Raw genomic sequence first — 23,118 nt, 5'->3', positions numbered from 1 at the left:
TAAACATTACCAAGTGTAACAGCAATTAAAATAGAAAAGAAAGCTTCACAGAGGCCAAGAATTTGGAATTAATTTCAATCTTGCTCCAAGTGCCATCTTGGTTGGTGATTTCAATACGAAAGAGGGTTTTAAGCTCTGCCATCCCAGGGAAATAGCAATAATTCTTAGATCTTTACACATCACATAGGAGAGGTGGAAGAGGAGGGAAAACGTCAGTGATGTAAAATGACACTAAGCTATTGCTCTAATTCCCCAAAGAATGTTCTTGGGCTTTAGCCTCTGCTGCTGTTTTCCCCACTTGTTCTGCATGTTCAGTACCAGCTTCCTCCAGGCTGCAGAAGTATCAGATTAAGCTTTTTATGAGGAACACATGTTGTAGGCAGGTGTGTTCAGTCAGCCTGTCAGACAGCCTGGGAATGCACATGCAGCCAAACAAAAGAGGACAGAGCTGGGATGTCCCAAGCATTCCCCAGGTAAATCAGCAGAGCAGGAAAGACAGGAAGAGACAAGTGTGCCCAAAGGGAATGAGGAAAACATAAGTCTGTACATCCCTCTGCCCCTCACTCATCTGAAGTTAACTTTTTAATAGTGAGTTGAAAAGTGTTCATAAAACAGCAGTATTGAAGGAAAGTGCTGGAGCCAGAAAGACTGAATTACAGCAAGTTCTACAGAAAGGGACCAGCTGGCTGCGAGTGTGCAGAATCCACCAAGGCTGGGAAGGCAAATTATAGGAGGTGTCACTGTTTCTTGTGTAAAATCTCTAGCTTTAGTTTACATCTGTCCTAGTGAAGATTCTGGGTTCTTCAACTCTTCTTTTAGTAGAAAAACTTGCCATTGGTTTTTCTACCACAGAGAATATGGGCAGAGTCTCCTCCTTCAGGACGGATGTATTCTAGGTTTCACTTCTAATTAGAGCTAATGAAGTGTGTATGCTCTCATCGGTGCAAGAGGGGGTAAATGAAGAGATCTCTACTACAAGAAAGCAAAAAGCCAGCTCGTGAAAGAGCTATTGTGACCAGATCAGCAAAAAGAGACAAAGTCCTTTGATTCCTTGACCTTCTTTACTCTTTGGATGCAATTACCACCCCTGAAAATCTAGCTTCTGCCAACAGCAAAGCATCTCTTGCGTGTTGCTTCTCACATAACATCTGCTGTCAAGGCCTGCATTGCCGCCTTCCTGGGAGCCTTCCAACCTGTCAGTCTGAGTGAAAACAGCAGACAGGCAGGCAATGAGCTCTCTCGGTTGGAAAGACATTTCCAATTTCCATCCCATTCAGTGGAGCCTCAGGAAAAGCCTAACCCTCCCCACTCCCAGAACTACCATATGGACAGCCCAGAGCTATGCCAGGTATTTCAGAACTAGGAATGGCTCCTCTCCCTGCTGGCTGGCAAGTCGGGGAGATGCGAGATGAATCCTTGCTAAGATAAAAACAAAGCAGATTTCTTTTCCTGACAAACAAGTTGCTGTTGCGTTTCCTAATTGGGTTGGTAGGATTAGTTTTACAGTGACATTTCTGTACCAGTATGCACTTTAAGATGTCATTGCAGTAAGCTTTTTCCTCCAACGTGTTCTCTGCTAAAGCATTGAGAAGGATTTTCATACAGGGCCCTACAGCCACTTGTATCAGGCACAGAGACAGATATGCCCAAGTTTGATTACATTCCAGATTAAAGGAGTTGCTTTTGCCTTCAAGGGGTACAGATGAGCTCTGAGCTACAACAGACTGAGACCTTCTGTATCTTCAAATGCATGCCCAGGGGCGGGGTAATATAGACAGCGGGAGTCAAGATGACAGCCAACACCGTGCTCACCAGATGGGTTCAGGTTTGCTTTCCCTCTCCTTTGGCATGCAAGATCAACTTTAGTGAGCCTCACTCTAAGTACACAATACATCTCACTACAGCTCCCCAATAGTCTCAAGGAACTGGTATTTCCAGAAAACAACCAAGATGTCCACAGCAAGGTACTGCATCGTTAAAAGAACATGGGTTTCATGCTATCATATCTGGAATTAAAAAAAAAAAACAACACCTCAAAACACACTTCTTCCCTCAAACTTCTCAAAAACTATTAGGCACAGCAAAAAAACTACAGAAAGCACGATTTTGGCTGTCCCTTGACCTTCTTAAATGGGAATTGGCTATTCTGGTCTCAATTGTGTGGCAGACAAGGAGGGAACTAGGTCATGTCCCTTGCTGCATCCCCTGAGCCTTCAAGTTCCTCACGGTGTTTTTTATACTATCGATCTGGTGTCCCTGCCCGTCTGCAGCACAGAACCTGCCAGGTGCTCTGGGAAGGACAGCAGCCTGTAATAAAATCTGCTTTAAAAGGAGATAAAGAGAACAGAAAAAGATCCTGGCAGGGATCAAAGAGTTTGACCCTCAGAGACTAAAAAGGGAGAGAACTGGCTGACTGGTTTCAGGCAAGGTCTGAGAGAGAAAGTGAAAAGGCTTGCTTTCTGCCTTACCTCAGCAGAGAAAAGAAGAAAAGCTCTATTTCTCCCCCTGTATGACAAAATTATATGAGCTGGCAGGAGTTACAGGCCTGGGGCTTCAGTAGCCTACCTATATTACAGGACAAGTAGAAATTTAGCTCACTCTGCATAGTGCAGCCCATGTGGCTTCCTTGCATATGAGTATTTTAGCCTCATTTCCAGGGCTTAGGATTCAGAAATTCACTGCAACTTAAATCTCAGGGAGAAGGAGAGAAAAAAAATATTTACCTAAATCCTATTTTATCTCATGGCTCCTCTGCCTCCCCATCTGGCCCTTGGTGGTGTTTTGCAGATGCACAGAGAATATTATCTGTGCCTTTGGGGAAGAAGCAAAGAAGAAAACCCTCCCGGAGACACAGACTCCTGTCATCTCCTCTTCGCTCAGGGCCATGTGCCCAAGTGAGTGAGCTGCCATAAACCAAACCCGGGACCATTTGTTGGCTCCACCTCTAGCCTGGGGCACAGCTGCCAGCTCAGGCATTTAGGAAGGATGCTGACAGTGACATACATCTGCACTTTAAGAGTCGGGGATGTTCTGATTTCAAAGTCTGTCAATTGTTTCACCCAAGCCAGGAACAGCCCCGGTTCAGCAGCATCAATCCCAGCTCCAGCAAACAGCCCTTTCTAAAAAGACAACGGGCTCTTTTCTTCCGGATGCATTGCTTTGCCTTACTCATGCACATGCCTCGCAGCCAGCTTTAATGCAGATCGTTTTCCCTGAAGGAGAACTAACCAAATATTAACAGCCAGCACACACACGCCGGGGAGTCCGTCCAAGTCAGGAAACAGGAGCTTCTCTGTCTGCCTCGGTTTTGTGACATGGCAAGAAAGGACTCGGAGACTTCCCCCCCCTCCCTGCAGTTCACTGGGTCACACAGAGCATCCCAGCTAATAGGAAATGCAGGATCAAGACAGTGGAAAGTTGTACCAAAAACGTGCAGAGAAGTACCTGGCACTCCAGAAGCTTGGAATTTCTCTATTTGTTATCCTTTAACACATCAAGTTACCTTTCTTTTTTAAGCCAAAACCTAAAACGTAAACGTTTCACCAGCACGCATCCATTTGTGCTTAAAGCCATTAAGCACAAAGTAATAAGCCAAAACAGATTAGGAAGATGGGGGCTACTAACTAATGCAGCTACAAAATGGGAGAGTACCAACAAGGTAAAGGGGACAACAGACGGTTTGTTTCAGTTAATTTCACAGACAAGTGAGAAACAATAACAGTGAACACTAAGGACATTGAATTACTGCAGAGTATTTTAAAAAGCCTGCGGAAGACTCTGATGAGGAAAGAGTTGATGGAAACATTTAGTGCATATCTTTGGTGTCAGCAGAAAGAAAACATGTTGTTTTCTACTTCCTTAAACTTTTTCTGGAGATAAGGATCTTCTCCCTTTTATTTCTTCACAACGAATGTGCAGATATGTGCTCCCCCACCCATCACTAAGTCACATGGAATACGAGAAATCCCCCTCCAGAAGGGTGTCTGTCCTTGTCAGAACATGAATTTCTACCCCCAACAGGGCTACACAATGATTTGTTATCGTAACGCTTGCGTGTGATGCGTTACTCCAGGTGTTCAGTTGCTGGTATCCATTTCCAATTCTTTCCAGCAATATTGTTCATAAAGGAGAACAAACAAACAAAAAAAAGCTATTTACAGAGGCTTTTGCAATCAGATGATACAAAATGGGATGGAAAATATGGGCCAACCTCTGTGTCTGGAAAAAAAAACCAAATGGCATCCCCTCAACATTCATAGAATGGTTTAGGTTGGAAGGGACCTGAAAGATCATCTAGTTCCAACCCCCCTAATCGTTACCCCGTGGCAACCTCAGCGACGTACTCACCGCGATCAGGATCTGGAAGGAGCTGTGCATGACCTCGATGTACCGGTACTCCAGGGCACAGCCTATCACAGAGATGTAGGAGTGACTGTCCAGCCCTTTGATGCCAGACATGGAAGCCTCCTTCCTTACACAGCCAGGACCATTTTCACTCCACCATGATTGGTGCCGGGAGATGTTGAACGTCAAGAGTTCACTGTCCTAAAGAGAAAAGAGATCTCCATTTACAAAGTTCCAACCCCCCTAATCGTTACCCCGTGGCAACCTCAGCGACGTACTCACCGCGATCAGGATCTGGAAGGAGCTGTGCATGACCTCGATGTACCGGTACTCCAGGGCACAGCCTATCACAGAGATGTAGGAGTGACTGTCCAGCCCTTTGATGCCAGACATGGAAGCCTCCTTCCTTACACAGCCAGGACCATTTTCACTCCACCATGATTGGTGCCGGGAGATGTTGAACGTCAAGAGTTCACTGTCCTAAAGAGAAAAGTTTCAAAGAGATCTCCATTTACACGTGTCTGATATGATGGAGGCCATATTCATTAAATCAATGGGAAGCCTAAAGTTTCTGAGATCCCCCCCCCTCAAAGATGCTAGCACAGATCAAAATACATTTGCTTTCTATTCCTTATCAAAAAGTATTTCACAGACAGGCTTCTGGGATGAGAATAATTTCTGAGGCAGTCCTGCAGCGCTCCAACAAAGCTATACGTGTCTGATATGATGGAGGCCATATTCATTAAATCAATGGGAAGCCTAAAGTTTCTGAGATCCCCCCCCCTCAAAGATGCTAGCACAGATCAAAATACATTTGCTTTCTATTCCTTATCAAAAAGTATTTCACAGACAGGCTTCTGGGATGAGAATAATTTCTGAGGCAGTCCTGCAGCGCTCCAACAAAGCTATTGCACCATCACATTGCACATTTCTGAAGCGGGTCTGAGCAGCTTCTAAAGCAGCAAGACAGTTTCTAGGCTGCAGCCCCAAGAACACTTTGCTACTGGTTCCTGCGCCCGGAAAAGGACCCTCCAATTGTGGGTGTGGGGATTAACCTCGCAAATCTAGAAGAAAAGGTTAAACAAGGCAGCACTACACGTCCTGTCACAGAATCACGCAGCAGCAAGACAGTTTCTAGGCTGCAGCCCCCAGAACTCTTTGCTACTGGTTCTCGTACCCAGAAAGAACCCTCCAATTGTGGGTGTAGGGGATTAACCTCACAAATCTAGAAGAAAAGGTTAAACAACGCACTACGCGTCCTGTCACAGAATCACATGTTCTGGGTATGCTCTTCCCAGCACAGAGAACTGAGAAGTATGAACTTCATAACCCCAAAGTGAGTTTCAAAACCCAACAGATCTTCCTCTATTCCGAGCTTTTAACACGTCTAACAAGTTCCTTTACCATTTCTGTCTGATTTCCTTCTACAATCTTCACATATGGCACATCTATGTCTTCTGCTGACCTTACTCACTGTCAGCCGAGCTGACCTCACTGTGATGACTCCAGCTTCTTGCAAACACTCCCCCAGCAGTTCCTTATCATCTCTACCCCAAGAGAGGCTTTTTGTTTTGCTCCTCTCATCTTTCCTCATACAATAACGTAAACCATGCCATTGTGGGCACGGGTTACACTATTTACAGTGAAGCAGGAGCTTGGTATGGAACAGGGAGCTCATTTAAAAGTGACACCACTTCCCTCACACTTGAGAAAAGAGTGGTATTCACTGGAGTACCCAGAAGAGCTTTAGGACTTTGTTGATGGGACATGGCAAAACCCTCCCTGCGGATGGTAAAAGCCAAACTTGGAACTGGCTGAATGAACTCATCACTTCACAGAGGAGTGCTAAGTGCCCAGCAGCCCCCTCAAGTCACTTTGATATGGAATCAACTCCTTTCCGCCATAAAACAGGGCAAGGGATTGGAAGTTTTATTTTGAAGGACAGATTATAAAATGGATCAGGCAGAGAATCTGTGTCTCTACAGGGTAGAAATAGCTACTGGATACACACACACACATGTACCCCACCTAACCGTTACTGGAAGTTTTAGCACCTATCCATACACTGCTTCACATTGCACATGCCAGCGTCCTACACAGTCCCTGTAGGAAAGAAGCAGCTCCCAGAAGAGCAGCAGAGCTTGGGGTATTTACACTTCCCAACAGGGGAAACCTCACGTGGCAGTTCCTTCACCTCAGCTCCCTGTAGAGTCAAGGGAGAAAAACAGATTCAGAGCAGCTTGTCCAAGCTCCTGCTCTGAATTACCCTCTGGAGAGAGGAGTTGTCTGTGCTGCCAGTACAGGGAGGCTGGCCAGGTGGTCCTGCAGATACACTTCTCCGTGTCTGTGTTTGTATCCAGGGGCAAACTTGAGTTACAAGGGCAGAAAATTTAAATGCCAGCCAGAAAACCTGCGAATAGAAACCAACTGCCCCACTATGCACATTGTGTAGGTACCCTCCACTCAGAAACAGGCTGCAGAGCTGTTATTAAAATATGCTGCAGGAAGCACATGTTAAGAAATGTGGACAATTAAGTGAGAAGACAGCTGCCAAACTCCTGACATAATCACCACGACAGATGGGATGTGCTTTACAGTAGATGGAGGAGGGCACGGAGATGGAGTACGGCACCAGCGCGAAGGCAGCCGGAGCAGCAGAGACAATAGGGAAAACTCTATTAACAGTTGGGAGTTGAGAGGGAGCTGTCTGCATTTTAAAGGCTACAGGGAATAATGATGAGATTGACAGCTCTGGGATAACGCACACAGCACAACGTGTGTGCTAACTTCATTTCTAGAGACGGTTTGGTTTTCTCTTCCAGCTTCTCACAACTTTGGCACAAGTCTTTGGCCTGCTCCCTCTGCTGGGCTCTGCTCTCCAGTGGCCCACAGACATCCCACACACCCAAAGCCCAGCTTTTCTGCCAAGCTTGTTCTTTCTCTCACGAGTTTGCAGGTTCTTAGACACATAGATCTTCCCCAGCAAGAGCTTTTCCTCCTGGAGACAGCCAGCCCTCCAAGCTCCCGTGCTTTCCTCCTTCTCACAAGCCACTTGGGTTAGGGAAGGAAAGAATCGTGTTTCTCCAACACAAAGACTCAATTCCTGTTTCTTTGCCTGGGGCTTCCCCCAATTAGCAGAGAAACAAAGCTGTTCCACAGGGCACCCCAGGATCTACTCTTAACCTCGGTCCCCAGGGTTTCCCTCTCCCAGCTCACAGATGGTGCCTTCCCAGACCTTCTGCCTCACTGATGTGAAGAGCCCCTTCCGTGCCTGCTCTGCTCCTGACAGAGGCATCTATGTGTGTTTGGCAAAGTAAGGAACAGGCTGCTCCCCTTCTCGAATCTCCCTTTTGGCAGTCCTCAGAGAATTGGCTCTGGCTTAACTTTGCTGCAGAAGCTGAACTTGCTTGTGAATAAAGCCTGAAAAAGCAGAACAAGTGCTGGGCTGGAGGTAGGCAGGTGGAGGAACAGGAGGTCCTACACAGCACTCACCGCTTTTTGCCCACAATCATGCTCCGACTCCACCAAAAATAAATTATAACGCTCCAGTTAAGAGCAGATTGGAAAAAACTGAGCACATTTGGATTCTACACAATGACTCGCACACAGGAGCCATCCCTCTCGCAGATGTAAAATGAAGACTGATGGCACACTGGGATTATGGATGCCCTCATGTTCACAGAGACCTTTCTGAGCAAGAATCTGTCTGGAGTACTGCAGGGCACAAGGGCAGCATCAATGGAAGGGTCTCAACATCCAAAGCAACGCCCTTCCTTTGCTTGTGTCCCTGGCTGGGTGTCCTCGGAGGATACCTCTGCTGATGGGGCACAATAACAGAGCATTCAAGAAAAACCACATAATTGACCTCCAGTTGCTCAGCCCTCACTGAGAGACTTGAAAAACAACCCCAGGATGTCCCTGCAATTTGCCAGCTTCATTTGCAAGGAGATGCTTGAAGAAGTGGAACTATGAAATAGGAACAGCACAGTAAAATCAGGAGAAAAGAACCAGTTGTGAGCAAGTTTAGGGAACAGCTGTTCCCCAAAACCTTCCTGCAATGCATTTGAAGTCTAAACACACTGAAATGCTCCCAAAAGCGGCACGCAGGTGGGAAGATGTTAATCAGCCCCAGAAGTGAGGAAGCCCTGCTGGAGGGAGAGAGTGATCTGTGTGTAACCACACTCCCCCTTGTTTCGTGACTGGCTGCTATTTAAAGGGCTATTGCTTCCTCTTTAACCTTCAGCCTGAGGAGAAATATGAGCAAAGAGTGATACGAGCTCCTTCTCGGGAGCATGTTGAAGGCCAGCCAAAAAAATCACACATCACTCTGAACTGCTGTAACACCTGGTTGCCATCCATTTGCCATCAGCACGAGGAGGAAGGCAACAGCACTAAAAGTGTAGTATGTACATTTTAGGCTTTTTTTCCTTTCCCAGCCTCGCCCCAGTGTGTCCCATGGGGAAACTCACACCTACCTCTGACACCCACGGAGCCAGCTGTGTTCCTTTTCTAAAACAGCTTTCTGAAAGCTGTTCTGAAATGATTTTCTGAGGGACACTATCAGAGATGGCTTTATTTCTTGTTGTTAATAGCCTTCTGAACTGCCTCCCTCCAAATTTCCTTAATTAGCAGGCAAGCCAGCACTGTAATGGCTCTGGAAACAAATGGAACCCTGTATGGGAGCCCCCCAGAGCTTGACAGCAGAATAATGTTAAATCTTTTCAGTTGGAAACATTTCTTATCAAAATAGGAAATAAAATGTTTATCTTTTAGTGGTGTGTGCTGAATAGCTGTATCACCCCGAGACGAGAGAGAAGCACTTTTATTGTCTCTCAGCAGGCTTGTTGACAATGCCACAGCACTTAAAGGCCAGATCCCAGGCTTCCAGGCTCTAAATTTAGATGGAGTTGAGGGACAGTTGTAATTATGCATGCACGGTATTTTTTTCCAGGTACAAAGTCATCCCAAGATGCTGTCCAGATTCTCTAGTATACAAATAACCCCCCAGCTGACTAATAAGGGCTGCTTCCATTTCAAGAGGAGATTTAGACCACCACAGCTCTGGATTCAGATCAAAGCACTGGGTAGACAAGAGAGAATATAAAGAAAGAGCAAAAAAAAAAAGTCACCATTCCAAGATGAATAATTCCAGAGGGAAAAGACAAAGGAATACATTGAAATACACAACAGCCATTCCTCAAACCTCTCTGACTGTTTCTCAAGTACATGATGAGGAGTCAATCAGCACGGCAGCTGGACAGACAGATGCTCATATGTCTTACCAGCAGGATTTTAATAATTAACTCAGACTGGGGGGTTGCAGGAGGGACTGTTTCACACTCGAGTAGAGAGGGAGCAGCTTAACGTGTTATTTCAAGCACAGCCTAGAAACTTCAGAGATTGCTCCCAACAATCCACCTCACCAAACGGCCAGATGGACAGAGAGAAAAGAGGGAGACGGAACAGGAACAGACCGGAGGAGGAGAAAAAAAAATAAAAATATGGCAATCTGGAGATTCAGCTGTCATCCTCACCACGGAGCAATGGTGCAGCACCTTTGGAGAGGCTGCCTTCCCCCCCAGATGCTGCAAGTGTGCTCAGAACTGTGAGTGGAGCAAGTGGTATCGCTGCCAAAAGCCACCCGGAGGCACATCACCATCTCACCGCCAGTGCTGGGAGGCAACCCTTCAAATCCAGACTGCTCTCTCCCTCGCCTGCTCGTTGGCAAAGCACTTACAGGAAGGCTGCCATCGGCTACACGCCTGGGGAGGCTCTTGCAGCAACAAGGGAAGTGCTTTCTGAGACACTTCTGCTGATCCGTTTGTGTCTGGCCACCTAATGAAGTTCTGCTGTGCCGTATTTCACACGGTTATTCCTACTAAGAAAAGATTACAAGATTTAAAAAGTTTACAGGATAGAAATATAAGAAACAAGGCCTGTTTAGCTCTTTCGAGAAGTAGAGAATAGAGTCACAGAGCAGGAAAGAGAATTTTCCTTTTGGAAAAGAAGTAATTCAGGGTGTTATAACTGGTGGCTAAGAAATAGATGATTAGTAAGTAGTTACAACTACCCTGAGCAGGGCAGACCAGAACAGCCATTCTCAAGGTCTCCTTGGCCAGGAGACAGCAAGCATTGCTGGAGGAAGAGCACTTTAGGGAATGATGTGAAAGAGAGGAGGAAGGAGAAGGTGAGAAGTGGTGGGGTGGGCAGACAACCCAACGGAGGAAAGAGTCAGTGGAGAAACAATTGCTTGGGAAAGGAAAGCAAACAGCCAGCCCCCAAATTGCAGTTCAACCACCATGCGCCTACCAATCCATATTCTACTGATGACAGAGTTTATAATTAAGAGATAGTCTCTTAACCCATTTGCCAAATTGCTCATGGGCTGACACAGGACCTTACCTCCCAGACCCCACAGCTGTGATGCTCCTGATTTCTGTTCTGGAGATCAGCTGGGCACAAGAACCAGTGCCCACGCTCACCTCAGCCCTTCCCTGCTCCCAGCCTGCGCTCCCTCACCACTGGGAGATCAGATCTTGCCACCAGAGCACAAAGAATCATTTGCAATAAGCACACGTAACCATTTCCTCTGTTCTTCAGGATTTCCTAAACTTACTACAGCAGAAACACTTGGATCCTTTCCCCCCTTTTTCACCCCACCTGCGTTATCACCTGTCTCAGTTGCACTGGGCTGTCATTACCAGCCACCGAGTTCACAAACTCCATTCTTTCTAACACATTGCCCTTTCTACATTTTGTCATTATAAATTAGCTGGCTGCTGACAGAGATCTCCCTGGCAGGCTGCCTTCCTCAGGAACTCAGAGGGGCTGGCAGGAACTACTCTTCCACAGCCTCACCAGGAGAGGAAACAGCACCTGAAGACCTTCCTCAGAGCTATCAACCCCTTATGGGACTTGCACAGGAACAGCCCTGTCTGAAACACTCCCCAGCACGTTCATGCTTAGTCTAGTAGTTAATGAAGTTAGTGTTTACCTGACCAGCTCCATCAGCCTCACTCCACCAAAGCTCTTCTTCTAATATTTGCAGTCTACCTGCTTGCTGCCAGGCTAATTACAGGCTTTGACTTCTTATTAGGAACTGAAGGACAGCTTCCTCCCAAGGTCCCCAGGGGCACACAGAGGTATCTGCTCCTCTGCAGCACCCCTGGCTGATTCTTCCCTTGCCCCCTCCAAGAGCCCATCCAACACTTGCTAATCCAAGCCCAGGTGTCCTTCTGGGACCTGATCCCAATACAGAGATCCATAAGACTCGGCAGATGTCAGCTGGCTTTGGATCAGGTTCCTAGAGAAGCAGTGGGACATCAGTACTGCTCCTGAGTCCAGCCTGCAGAACACCACACCCTCCTACAGAAACCTGAATTACAGCTTCTGTTCTTGTGTGGAAGTGAGGGTTTGTTTGGCCATTGCAGAAACCCAAATAACTTCAGTTAAAGGGGAGAAAGCAGATGGAAAGCAGCATAATGAGTTTTTCTTACAGGACAGCCTTTTTAAAATGAAGTTAACTCTTTAAGAGCAGATGGAAGGTTGTAAAGGAATTTACCACCAAGCAAGCACAAGTACTCTTTTTGTTTTGCCATCAAACTAACTATAATGGCCCTCCAGTACCTAAAGGGGCTACAGAAGAGATGGGGAGGGACTCTTTATCAGGGAGTGGATGAGGGGGAATGGTTTTAAATTGAAAGGGGAGATTTAGATTAGATACTAGGAAGAAGTTCTTTACTGCAAGGGTGGTGAGAGCCTGGCCCAGGTTGCCCAGAGAAGCTGTGGCTGCCCCATCCCTGGAGGGGTTCAAGGCCAGGCTGGATGGGGCTTGGAGCAACCTGGTCTGGTCCGAGGTGTCCCCGCCCAGGGCAGGGGGGCGGAACTTGATCTTTAAGGTCCCTTCCAACCCAAACCATTCTGTGATTCTATAACAGCATGAATTTCTCATTGCAGCTCTAGAGAGAAGTCCACTGAGTCGATAACAACTTGTACAGCAACCCAATTCTATTAAAAAAAAAAGTCCCCAATCCCAAGTGTCATGCTGTAGGCTAAATAAAGGTTCTCTGTGTGCTGGCTTTGCTAAAACGAGCCCCGGCACAGAGCAAGGTTATGGGATGAAGCTCCTCTGTCATGGAGAAAGCAGAGTTTGAATTGCAGAGCAGCAGCCCGGCGGGCTGGGATTAGTAAACACAAGTAATCAGCTGGCTGGAAGCAAACTCTGGCTGTCAGAGAAGCTCCCAGAGCAGTTTATCAAGCCAATATTTCCTCTACAGAGGGGAGCGGTTAAAGAGTTACATAAAATTCTTCCTTTCGCCGGTCACAGCCGACACCGAGATCATCTCAGGCTGAGCTCTCAGACCATGAGTAATCACTGTTTCGGGCAAGAACTCTCTCAAAAGTTTCTGTGGATAATTGAGAGGGGAATAATTGAGGAATTAGGAAGTTACATTTTCTTATCTGCAAAGGATTTGTGCTGTCACTCCTGACTTGCTGTAGGCCTGATAAAGAAAACGTACCACAGCTCCAATTATGACTGCAACTTAGATGTATGACCTGGGAATTCAGGCCAGATGTAGAGCGCTCCGAAATGAACCTGCATCCTATAATCACTCGGAGCCTGCTAAGCTCCAGCCACACTTAGTAATTCATTGCTTACAGCTCGGGCTTAATTTAGGGCCTGCCTCCCGTTTTTATTAGTTCTGACTCTCCCCTCATTAGGCAGACAGCAATACTCAGCTTATCTCGCCTTCAAAGAGCTTCCCATATTAACCCCCGATACCCCTGGCCAAGAGCCATGAATAACTACCACCGTGTTTAAGAAGGAAGAATTAAGACAGGGAAGCCACATCATGTCAGAGACCACGTCCAGGGGAGATGGACCAGCCTCCCCAGCATCCCTCTGGTCCAGCCTCTGTTCAGCAGAGAGAGGAGCCTCTCCCAAAAGGTGCAAAGGGAGATATTTTGCCTGGTGTAGCAACAACCAGGTACCTACCCCTATTGCTGAAGTGCATTAGGTTCTTCAGCAGGACCAGGAGGCAAAAAGATACCAAGATCTGGTCAGGTTTGGAGTTACAGCAAAGCTTTTGGTCCAGGTCAGCCCAGCCATACCGAGTCCTTGCAGCAGCTCTTCCCTGGGACAGGCTCACAGAGAGCACGTTCACTGCTGCACGAGGGCCTTCCCCTCCGAGTCACACACCTTCTTCCCAAGGTGTTATCAGATCACAAGAGGATCAGCTGTAATCTAATTAGCTCATGGCCTTCCTCAGCCACCTCTGCCATCAGGGCTGAGAATTAGCCCTCAAACCCCTTCTCCCCCCAGGATGGCTCTGCTGCCGGGCTCCCTCTCACCTTTAACAAGCAAATACCCTGTGAGGGCAGGGCTTATTCCAGCCCCCACCTGCACGGACCAGCAAAGGGCTCCAGAAATCTGTATTACCCTCCTATTTTTACCATACAAGCAGTTGAACTCCATCCCCTAGTGAGGCAGCCCTCTCCATGGGCAAAGGGACAAGACCTGCCCCCAGGCACCCCCAGGCCACTCACCTGAACACCCCCCCGCTCCTCACACAGCTCAGCTCCATCCCCCTTGATGCAAAGCCTGGGCACTCACCCATAAAGCTCCTACTTACCTTTGAGAGCCCTCCCACTTCTAAATAAAAGCAGATGATGAAGATGTTCCAGGTGACCCAAATTGCAGTCCAGATGGCATACTAGAAGGGAATGGGGGAAGAGGAAGAAGAGATAAATATTAGGAAGTCCCTGGGATTAGTTTATACATCTATGTGATGCAGCTGGGGGCAGTTAAAAGCCCTGAATCAGCGCTGCAACCGTTTTCTCTTCCTGTTTGTTTCCCATCCGCAGATGGTCCCTCGATTAGGGACACAGGGGCAGAAGTTTGGAGGGAGTGGAAGAGCTTCTGCCGTGCCTTTATCCAGCATCCAGTCCTTCCTTTCTGCTTGTACAGTATCTTGATGTTACTTTGGTACCAGTAATAATGATCTGATATTTTCCATGTCTGGAGTAAGTGCCGTGAAAGTGCAGCACCAGTGAACAATGTGTTCCCCAGCACAGCACCTCCTGCTAAAACTGTTCACAAAGCTCCTGCCCCATGTCCCAAGGGCTTCACTGGGTTCTTCATCACTTGCCACGTCCCACCAGAGCAAAAGCTGTGAAAGGCTCTGAACAAAACGGGTATCACTTACCACCACTATGTAGCGAGGCCGATATTGAATCGTGCCAAACAGGCCGAGGATAACGATGATGATGTGGAGGAAGTTGGCGAGGATGGGGGCCCACTGGTATCCCAGGAAATCGAACACTTGCCTCTCTAACGCAGCGAGCTGGAAGGGAGAAGGAAAAGGAGAGTTTCAGCTTTCTGGGCTCAGGATGTTTATTCTCAAGGTTTTGACGCGCTCCCTGAGCAAATCACTGCAGCGGCTGAAGATGTTACTCCGTTCCCAAATTAATTTAATGCCTATGCACCAGGTCAGTAGGACAGAACTTGTGTCTGCACACACCCCTTCCACTTACCGTCTCCTCTGATGGTGAAGCTAACGCAGACCAGTGAGCTCCAGTGCCTGTACTGGGAACACGTCCTCTGTCCCATGCAATCTGCAATGGGGAGGTGGCCCTGGCAGAGGGGAGCAGTGGGACAGTAACATCTTAAATAGCTGCAGCAGGACTTTAAAGAGCTCATTTGTCAGAGCCTGCAGCATCACTCCATCATTCCTGACACCTCTCATGTCTCTGCTCTCCAGCACACATCCATCAAAGTGAGAGGGAAGAGGAAACTCTCCCCCCCACCTTAACCCTGCAGAAAATGCTGCCACCCAGCAAAGAAATTCTGCAAACGCATCGCTTTTCCAGGAGGACAGACCATGCTCCTCTCCCGCACTAATAACATGGTTCAAGGCTAGTACTGTGTTCTTGAAATAAAACTCCATTACTGTTGAAGTGCTGGGCCCGCTTTTCAAATCATATTTGCATAAAAATGAGCTTTTTCATATGTAGCCGTCACCTGTGTATCAGGCAACAGCTGGTAACCTGCATCTGAACAGCCTGCAGCTGAGAGCACAGCAAACCTGCAATTCCATGCTGGCCTTTACCTTCCCACAGCCTTGAAATATTATGGCTACAGGGAAAAGAGCGAGTGGAGGGGGGCAAAATGGTTGCTGGAGGTTTTTCCCCTGTCAGGGTAAGATTTCAAAGTCTGTTTAATTAGCACAGTAGTATTTTATGGGATTGCATTGTTGCATTTCATCTTTATTTTCACTTAACTCACAGAATGGTTAGAGTTGGAAGAGACCACAAAGATCATCCAGTTCCAACCCCCTGCCCTGGGCAGGGACACCTCCCACCAGACCAGGTTGCTCCAAGCCCCCTCCAACCTGGCCTTGAACCCCTCCAGGGATGGGGCAGCCACAGCTTCTCTGGGCAACCTGGGCCAGGCTCTCACCACCCTCACAGCAAAGAAGTTCTTCCCCACATCTCATCTCAATCTCCCCTCTTTCAGTTTAAAACCATTCCCCCTCATCTTATCCCCCCCCCCCCCCAGTCAAGAGTCCACCCCCTATTTATTGTAATAAATAATTACAATTTACCATTGGTAGTTAATATTAATCTAACTACTAATTAGCTATTAACCATGGATGATCCTAGTCCACTGTGTGTGATCAGCTACGTGGCATCTTTTCCTGGCTTGGCTTTTAAATGCCAGCTGGGGACCAAGCACTGGAGCATCCGTAATGGCTTAAAGCATTCAAGGCAGGGAGTGGTTGCAGGTCCCAGTCAAACCCCCCAGTGGGGAAAGCCACGTCCATCAAATGACCATTTTTCCTCCTTCTTCTTGCATCAGTGGGGAAATCCCCTTCTTTGGCGAGGAAGGTATTGCAATTCTCAACACTTCCTTGGGAGTGGAGCAAAAAGCTGTATTTTAAAGAAATTTTAAGGCAGCCCTGGCTAAGGGAGATCAACCAGCATTGGGGGGAAGCAGCTTCCCCTCCCTGACATCTCCCTTCGCTGGCAGAGGGGCGCAGAGAGAGCGGGAGGGAATGGAGACAGTCACCAAAAATGTCTCATCTGCAGAATAATTAGTTTTCCCTTTGAAGCAACAAACACTGCCCCGTTCTGCCCCACGTGAACCCCCTGGAAGATGCTGTGAGATGTGATGCAGGGCCACGCGTGGGGCTGGGGGGCTTTGGGGCTGGGGGGCTGGAACGGGGCAAGTGCTGCTCATGTCCCCGTTCAGCCTGCTCTCCCCCCCCTCCCCACACAGCAGATTTGCTGTATCTCCTCAGAAACAGCAGTAATAGGTTGAATGCTTAATCTTTTAGGAGGGGATTAACGCACATACCTTAACGATATTGGGAAATTTTGAATCCTGACTGGCTGGCAATGGGTCACTTGACTGTGACCGCTTCATCCAATCAGGCATTTAATTGGCTTTGTGTGTTACATTAACACGGGAGCCTGTGCAGAGCATCAATTAGCCCCAGGGACACGGGGGGGTGTGTTCTGCAGAGATAACGCCCCACTCAGCTTCAGCTCTTGCCTTCAGGCCCTGAAAAGGGGGGATAAAGGCAGATCCTCCCCACCCATGCCTTCTGCCATCAGTTTTCCCACTCCAGAATCAGGGCATCCATGTCTGGAAAAGTGTTTTCTTCTCACAAATGAACGTTTGCCATTAGGGCTGTAGAGAAGCTTGTCCCTCAACAGCTTGGGGATGTCTCCTGGCTTGTTTGGTCCAGGGAGGACATTGTTCTGTGAAGTGAGAGGTACAGAACCGTCCTGGAGATGGACCTGCCAACCTACACTGACTTACTGGGGTACAGCTCCTAGAGAGGTCCCTGGTCCCTGGCCATGCTGGATTTCTCCCCTTTATCCCAGAATCCCAGAATTTCAGAATCACAGGATGGTAGGGGTTGGAAGGACTGCCATACTTCCCTCTTCCCTCCTGCAATTTCCCTTGTCTCCTGGTTGTTTCTCTTCTGATTTACATTCCTTTGCCACTTTCTCTGCATTTTTTTAATGTTTTTTTTTGTCCCTGGGAGCTGCAGGTGTGATTCAGCTGGTATGGAGATCGCTGTGCCTGTCTGCTGGTTGAGGCAAGGGGAGCAGGAGCTGGGTCAGGAGGCTTTTGTGTGATGTGTGAGCTCATTTATAAAAACAAAAGCAAGTTTCCGTAAGATGTGTGTTGACAACAAGTGCAAATGCTACCGATGGAACTCCACCACTGTAGTACTGACACGCAGGTAGTGAGTCTGTGCTGCAATCCGGCCATTGTTTGCCCCTGTTCCCCCAGGAATCTAGCATAATTATGGAAATATTTGCTAAAAACAGCCAGATAAACAACCGTTTGGCTCATTACGCTACAGGTCTGTGTGCAAAGCTTACCCCTTAAATTGCCCTGCTGAGATTTGCAGGTAAAAGGGGCTGATATTTGGGTTAAGCCGGCCCTGATTTGGGGTTGGGATGTGAAGAACGTGGTGGTTCCTTTCAGTCCTGGTTCCTTCAGTCTGGCTCAGAAATGGCAGGGTTGGGCTTTGCCCTCCCTACGGGTACCAATGGATCTGCACCCTCCTGTGAACCTCTCCTGGATCCCCCTCGTTGAGCAGGGGAAATGCCATCGTTCCCCGCTGCTGCCAAGTTTCTGCAGAGCAATATCCTGGCTGTAGCTTTCTTTACGATGATTCACAGTATTCTGTTGAGAAAGCCTATTATATTCTACAGATATTGGTTGTAAAAAGAAATTTCACAGATTGTGGCACAGGTTTCAACCCATTCGAAGCTGACAGGGCCTTTCCATCAGGGAGGACAAATTTTTCTTCTTTATGACTATTCTTATTAAAACCAGGATTCCTTCTGCTCCTCTTGCTTCTCGAGCCCACAGGACATTTTTACCTTTCATTCTTTAAATTAAATGATTTGTTGCGGTACTAAAATCGGAACAGTTGTGGCAGATTCTTCTCTCCTGAAATAAACCACGTTTCTGCTGATCTGAGTGAAACTGGAATAGCAAATAACGGTGTGAGGCGATCGTTAGCCAGGCAAACAAAACAAGCCAGAGCTCTCTGTTGGGCCATCGCTCATTTATACAGCCAGGAAAGATAAAAGAGGCAGAGAAGATGTTCTGCAGTTTATGGAGGGTCCTATCTCATGGCTCACACTCACTCAGCCAAGAAAGGCTCTGGAAGGCACCATGGTGGGACACGTTCATGGTCTTTACACCATTAAAACTTCACCAGAGAGGGAAGCTGCCTGAGGGAGCCCATTGCAGAGGAGGAAAATGGTCTTAGGAAACACCTCCAAATGTGGAACAGTTCCTTGTTGGGGGGGTTCAAACCATTCCAGTTGTGTTTTCCGTGGCTCTGGCAGGACAGTGTCACAGATGTCAGTGCCAGCAGGATGCTCGGAGCTGGTTCAGCATGGGCTGGGGGGGGGAGGCTTGCTTAAATTCTGGTCCCTTAAATCTTTTCTATCCCCTCATCTTTGTCTTGAGTTGCTCCTGTCATGCTGATAGACTGGAGACTTCACCCTGTTCCCCTTGTGCCTCCAGACTGCTGAAGAAGAGGGGATGCTGAGAACAAGTCATTTACCTGTAATTCTTTAACTCCCTGTGGTTGGAGCCTGCCACCAAGGCCACGTTATCAGCTAGATTTGCTCTTCTTAGTTTATTAAGCTTTTAAAGCCTTTAATCTTATTTGGTCTGGATCTGTGTCTTTCACTGCATTTCTGAAATCAGTCAGGACACAAAATAACAAATATCACTTTCAAGACATCGATTTGACTCCTGCAGATGCAGAAGGATGCTCAGAAAGCCCAGGTACAGATACACACAGAGGAATTCCTGATCCCCCCACTCCCCACTCCCACCCCCCATAGGTATCTGCTCCCTCAAGCAAACCTGCTTTTATACTTTCCAACTTCAGCTTTAAAAAAGAGATTTCATTTTTAAGATTAAATGCTAGAAATAAATTCACAAGCATGCAATAAATGGAGCAAATGGGAAAGGCTGATCCTACTTCTACGGGCCAGCCAGGAATTAAGTGAGATACTCTGGCAAAAAAAAAAAAAAGAAGAAGAAATGTTTTACCCAGAACCTCAGACAATTTTCCACTTGGCCTACAGAAAAAGCAACTTGAAAATTCTTCTGCCTTTCCTTGTCTTTCACTGCTCTGAGGACACGTAGCCTCACAGACCGCTCCAGCTCCTGCCCTGCCCTTGTTCAGGGCTGTGCTCAGCTGCCTCGGGTACGGCATCAACGCAGCCAAAATTTCCAAACTTAAACCCCTGTATTTACTTTTTCTCCAGCCTGAAGGGAGAAGGAGCCTCAGCTGCAGCCCCTGGTCACCATCAGGCTCCCGCGATGCTGGGGGCTGCCCGGCTGCTTCCCGGTGCCTTGATGCAGCCTTTGATTCCCTGCCAAGTGGCTTCGCTTTTTAAGAAGACGCTCTTTGTTTGGCTGCTGTGCAAACACCATCGGGGTGGCCAAGACTTTCACTGAAAAAGGTCACGGGTCCTTTCTTGAGGAAAAAAAACTCAAGCATTGATTTCCTGAGGTATTTTGGCCCCGCCGGTGGTTGGTGGCTTGAGTTCAGGACAAAGTCACAGTCCTGCTGTCCCTATGAGACATCATACAAGGATGAAAATTTTAAGCCCAGCTGGCCAAAACAGCGGGGAGGAATTCAAAAGTCTCAAATGTATGATTTAAAAATACATCTATTTAGGTTTTGAACACAGATATCTTTGATTCTTTCAAACAGTTTAAGTTTGGCAATACTAAACACCTGTCTGCTTTGTTTATTATTGTTATTATTTTGCTATTATTATGATGATATATTATTATAATGATATCTTATTATACATAGTCTTTCTATACAATCGGTTTGTGTTTGTAAATGGTGAAACAATGCTCCATCTAAAGAACCTTAAGCCCAAGCTGCAGAGGGATGAAACTACCAGCAGTGAGCAGAAAATTCCCTTCCGTGTGCCAGCGCTCATTCAAGGTGGAGAAGATTTTCTGGGCAGAAAAACTATTAAACAATAAGTCTGCTTTCACCCCGGTGGCTGCATTTCTAAATAAATATTAATGGTTGTAATCGCTGTTTAATTAAGTTTATCTGAAAAGGCGGTTCACTGAGCTGCTCTTTCACAGCCCCGTGGTTGAGGGGCTCGTTGTGCTACGTGCCGCGTCCTTGTCTCTTCTGGAGTCAGCCTCTCACGTGCTAATACCCGCTGCATTCAGGAAATCTCATTTTTCTTCAGTAAGTGTTGTCAAGGAAACCTTCCTTGGGGCCTTGTGATCCACGGCTCCCTTCCCGGCATCCCTCGCCCAACCGCAGAGGTCAAGAGACTAATTGCACAGGAGGGCTCTGGTTGTCACTTTGTCTCTCAGGCGTCTCTGGTCACTCTGGCCACGGGATACAATAAGCCCCATTCTCTGCTCGGTTTGGTCCGTTTTCTCCCCAGAAGCTGCTGGGGGAGAAAATTCACACAGACGTTAAGGAGGCCTCTAGCAGAACGTGCATCTTTAAATCTTTTCTGATTCAGAAGGAAGCTGTGGTCACTGTGGTGGCCTGGAGGACCAACGCCTGCCAAAGATCCCCTGAGGCAGCTGGAGAAGTCCCTGTGGCTGGTGTGAGCCCCAGGCCAGGTCAGTGCTTCTTCCCTGCTTGAAGCCCAGAGCATCCTGCTGATAAATAGCTCAGAGTTGAGTCCTCACCAGCCTCCTGGCCTGGGGCACCTTTGTGCTCTGGATTTTGTCCTCCCAGTGTCATTTTGTGCGTTGGCAACGATGCTCTCAGGAGTGTGGCTGCTCTGACCTTCATCCCTCTGCTTTCTGCTGCCGATGCCCTTCAGAAACATCCCAGCTGCAGAGATATGTCATTATTCAGTCCCACATGCCCAAACGCTGTTTAGCATTCCAGGAAAGGCACAATCCTCTCTAAACAGAAGGGATGAGACTGGCACCGAAGCGGCGCAGACGCCTGTTTGTGTGTGTCTGGGCTTGAGGCTCGGGCTTCAAGAAGGACAGAGGTTTCCATCACGTAGAGCCACCAGCCTTGCTCAGCTGCAGACATGGGCACAAACCTCTCAAACCTTCTTTGACCAAGGGTTGGGCTACAAAGCGGGCAAAACAGCAGGGATTTGTGAAAGGAGAGAGAAGGTGCTGGGCTGTAAGGTAGGAGCTGGCAGTACTTCTCCTGGCAAGTCTCAGTAGTCCATGGTCCCTACCCAATGGCACATCCCCAGGGGCAGCACAAGTCTGGCAGCCCCTCTCCTGCTCCACAACCCTCTAAACGGGGTGATCAGCAGTAGAGTTAATTAGCTGCCTCCTGCACATAACGCAGCAGAAGATGTTGCCCACCACTGACTTTCGGGATGGTGCTCAGAACACAGCTCCCAGGAACAAGACTGCTTCCTAGGAGGAATCTTTCAGCAAAATTATCGCCCTGCAGTGCCTGATCTTCACCCAAACTGGGGTCAGTTACGTGCCTGGTGAGGCTCGTGCTCTGTACATCCCCCACAGACCCTGGTCTCTGATTTTCCAGGACCACATCTCACCTCGGGGCTGGCTCAGACCTCAGGGATGGGGAGAGGAGTCTGCAGCAGCATCAGGTACCCTCCCAGCTGCTCTGTTCCCTCCGCTCCTGCCTGTGTCTCCTGATAGCATCTCAGCACTGCACGCTGCTGTGATTGCTGATTGCCCAGATTAGCAATCAGGCTAAATTAATAAGCAGGTGCCTTTGTGATCCAGGCGAAAAAAAAGGACTCTGACAAGAATGACAAACTTGTTTTATTTGTAACCTACGTCAACACTCAAACCCAAGTTTCCCAAACATAATTACATTAATCTGTTGTGCCCACAACGCTCTCTCCCCCCCCACTCCCAGCTGTTTTCTACCTCAGCGTTGGCTCTCCAGCTTTCTAACAGAGAGGGGGGGCACCAGAACGAAGGGGATGTGACTGTATTTGCAACAGACACAAAAAATAATGAGTTTCTTCAACAAGCACCTGACATTTTTGCCATCCAGATGCTCTGTAAGGCACAGCCTCATCCCCGGCTCCGCACCCGTGGCAGAACTGGCTTTCCCTCACCTGTTGGAGGACTTGCTGTCCCACCTCAGCCCACCTCGTCCTGATGAACCCAGGCAAACATCCTTGGTCCCCACCAACAGCATCCTGGTGCTGCAGAGGGCTTTAGCACCTGGGTGGGGGGGACACCTTCTCCCCCCAGTAGCACGAATTTCCCTGTTGAGTGAAGTATATTAAGGGTGTGCCATTAACTCCCCAGCCATTTCCCTCGGGAGATCTGCTGCCGTTTATGAAGCCATCTAACGACTCTAAAGGCTGTGAGGCAGAGCCGTGTTGGAGATCAGCAGGAATTTAATTTTCTAATAGAGAGATTTATTTCCTACCAACAGGGCATTCTGTTCTGTGATCCCCGCCCCGGCTCAGCTGGGAAGGCTATCCAAAGTTTGGGCTTATTCACATGACAGGAATGCAGGGGGGGGCGGAAAAAGTGACAATACTTAAAAATTAGCCAAGACATTGCATAGTATAGAAAATATACCTTATATTTTCTGGACCTGCTGCCTTAAGTATTGTCTGCTTAGGTAAAAGAGCCATTTCTGCTGGAGGAGGGAGAGAGGAAACGCATCGATGGGGTTTGTGGAGAAGGTACAAGGCTGTACTGATGCACGGTTTGGGCCAGGACTGCCCAGCCTGTCTTCTAATGGTGCAGCTCCCTGGAGTCTCCTGGACGTGGGAGCA

General features: G+C 47.9%; 1 protein-coding gene across 1 annotated transcript in view; it reads right to left on the bottom strand.

Moving 5' to 3' along the window:
• Window positions 1-23,118, bottom strand: part of NKAIN4 (Na+/K+ transporting ATPase interacting 4) — a 60,112-nt gene that overhangs the window by 18,375 nt on the left and 18,619 nt on the right. Inside the window, exons 2-4 of the mRNA XM_014957028.1 lie at window positions 14,550-14,687; window positions 13,977-14,057; window positions 4,627-4,824 (exon numbers count right to left, since the gene is read on the bottom strand). Of these exons, the coding sequence (XP_014812514.1) occupies window positions 4,627-4,824; window positions 13,977-14,057; window positions 14,550-14,687 (417 nt within the window). The remainder of the gene's footprint in view (window positions 1-4,626; window positions 4,825-13,976; window positions 14,058-14,549; window positions 14,688-23,118) is intronic.

This window comes from Calidris pugnax, unplaced genomic scaffold, assembly GCF_001431845.1.
Source record: "Calidris pugnax isolate Ruff unplaced genomic scaffold, ASM143184v1 scaffold50, whole genome shotgun sequence".
NCBI lineage: Eukaryota > Metazoa > Chordata > Aves > Charadriiformes > Scolopacidae > Calidris > Calidris pugnax.
The sequence above is the reverse complement of the archived record's forward strand: the minus strand, read 5'-3'. Positions and strand labels throughout refer to the sequence as shown.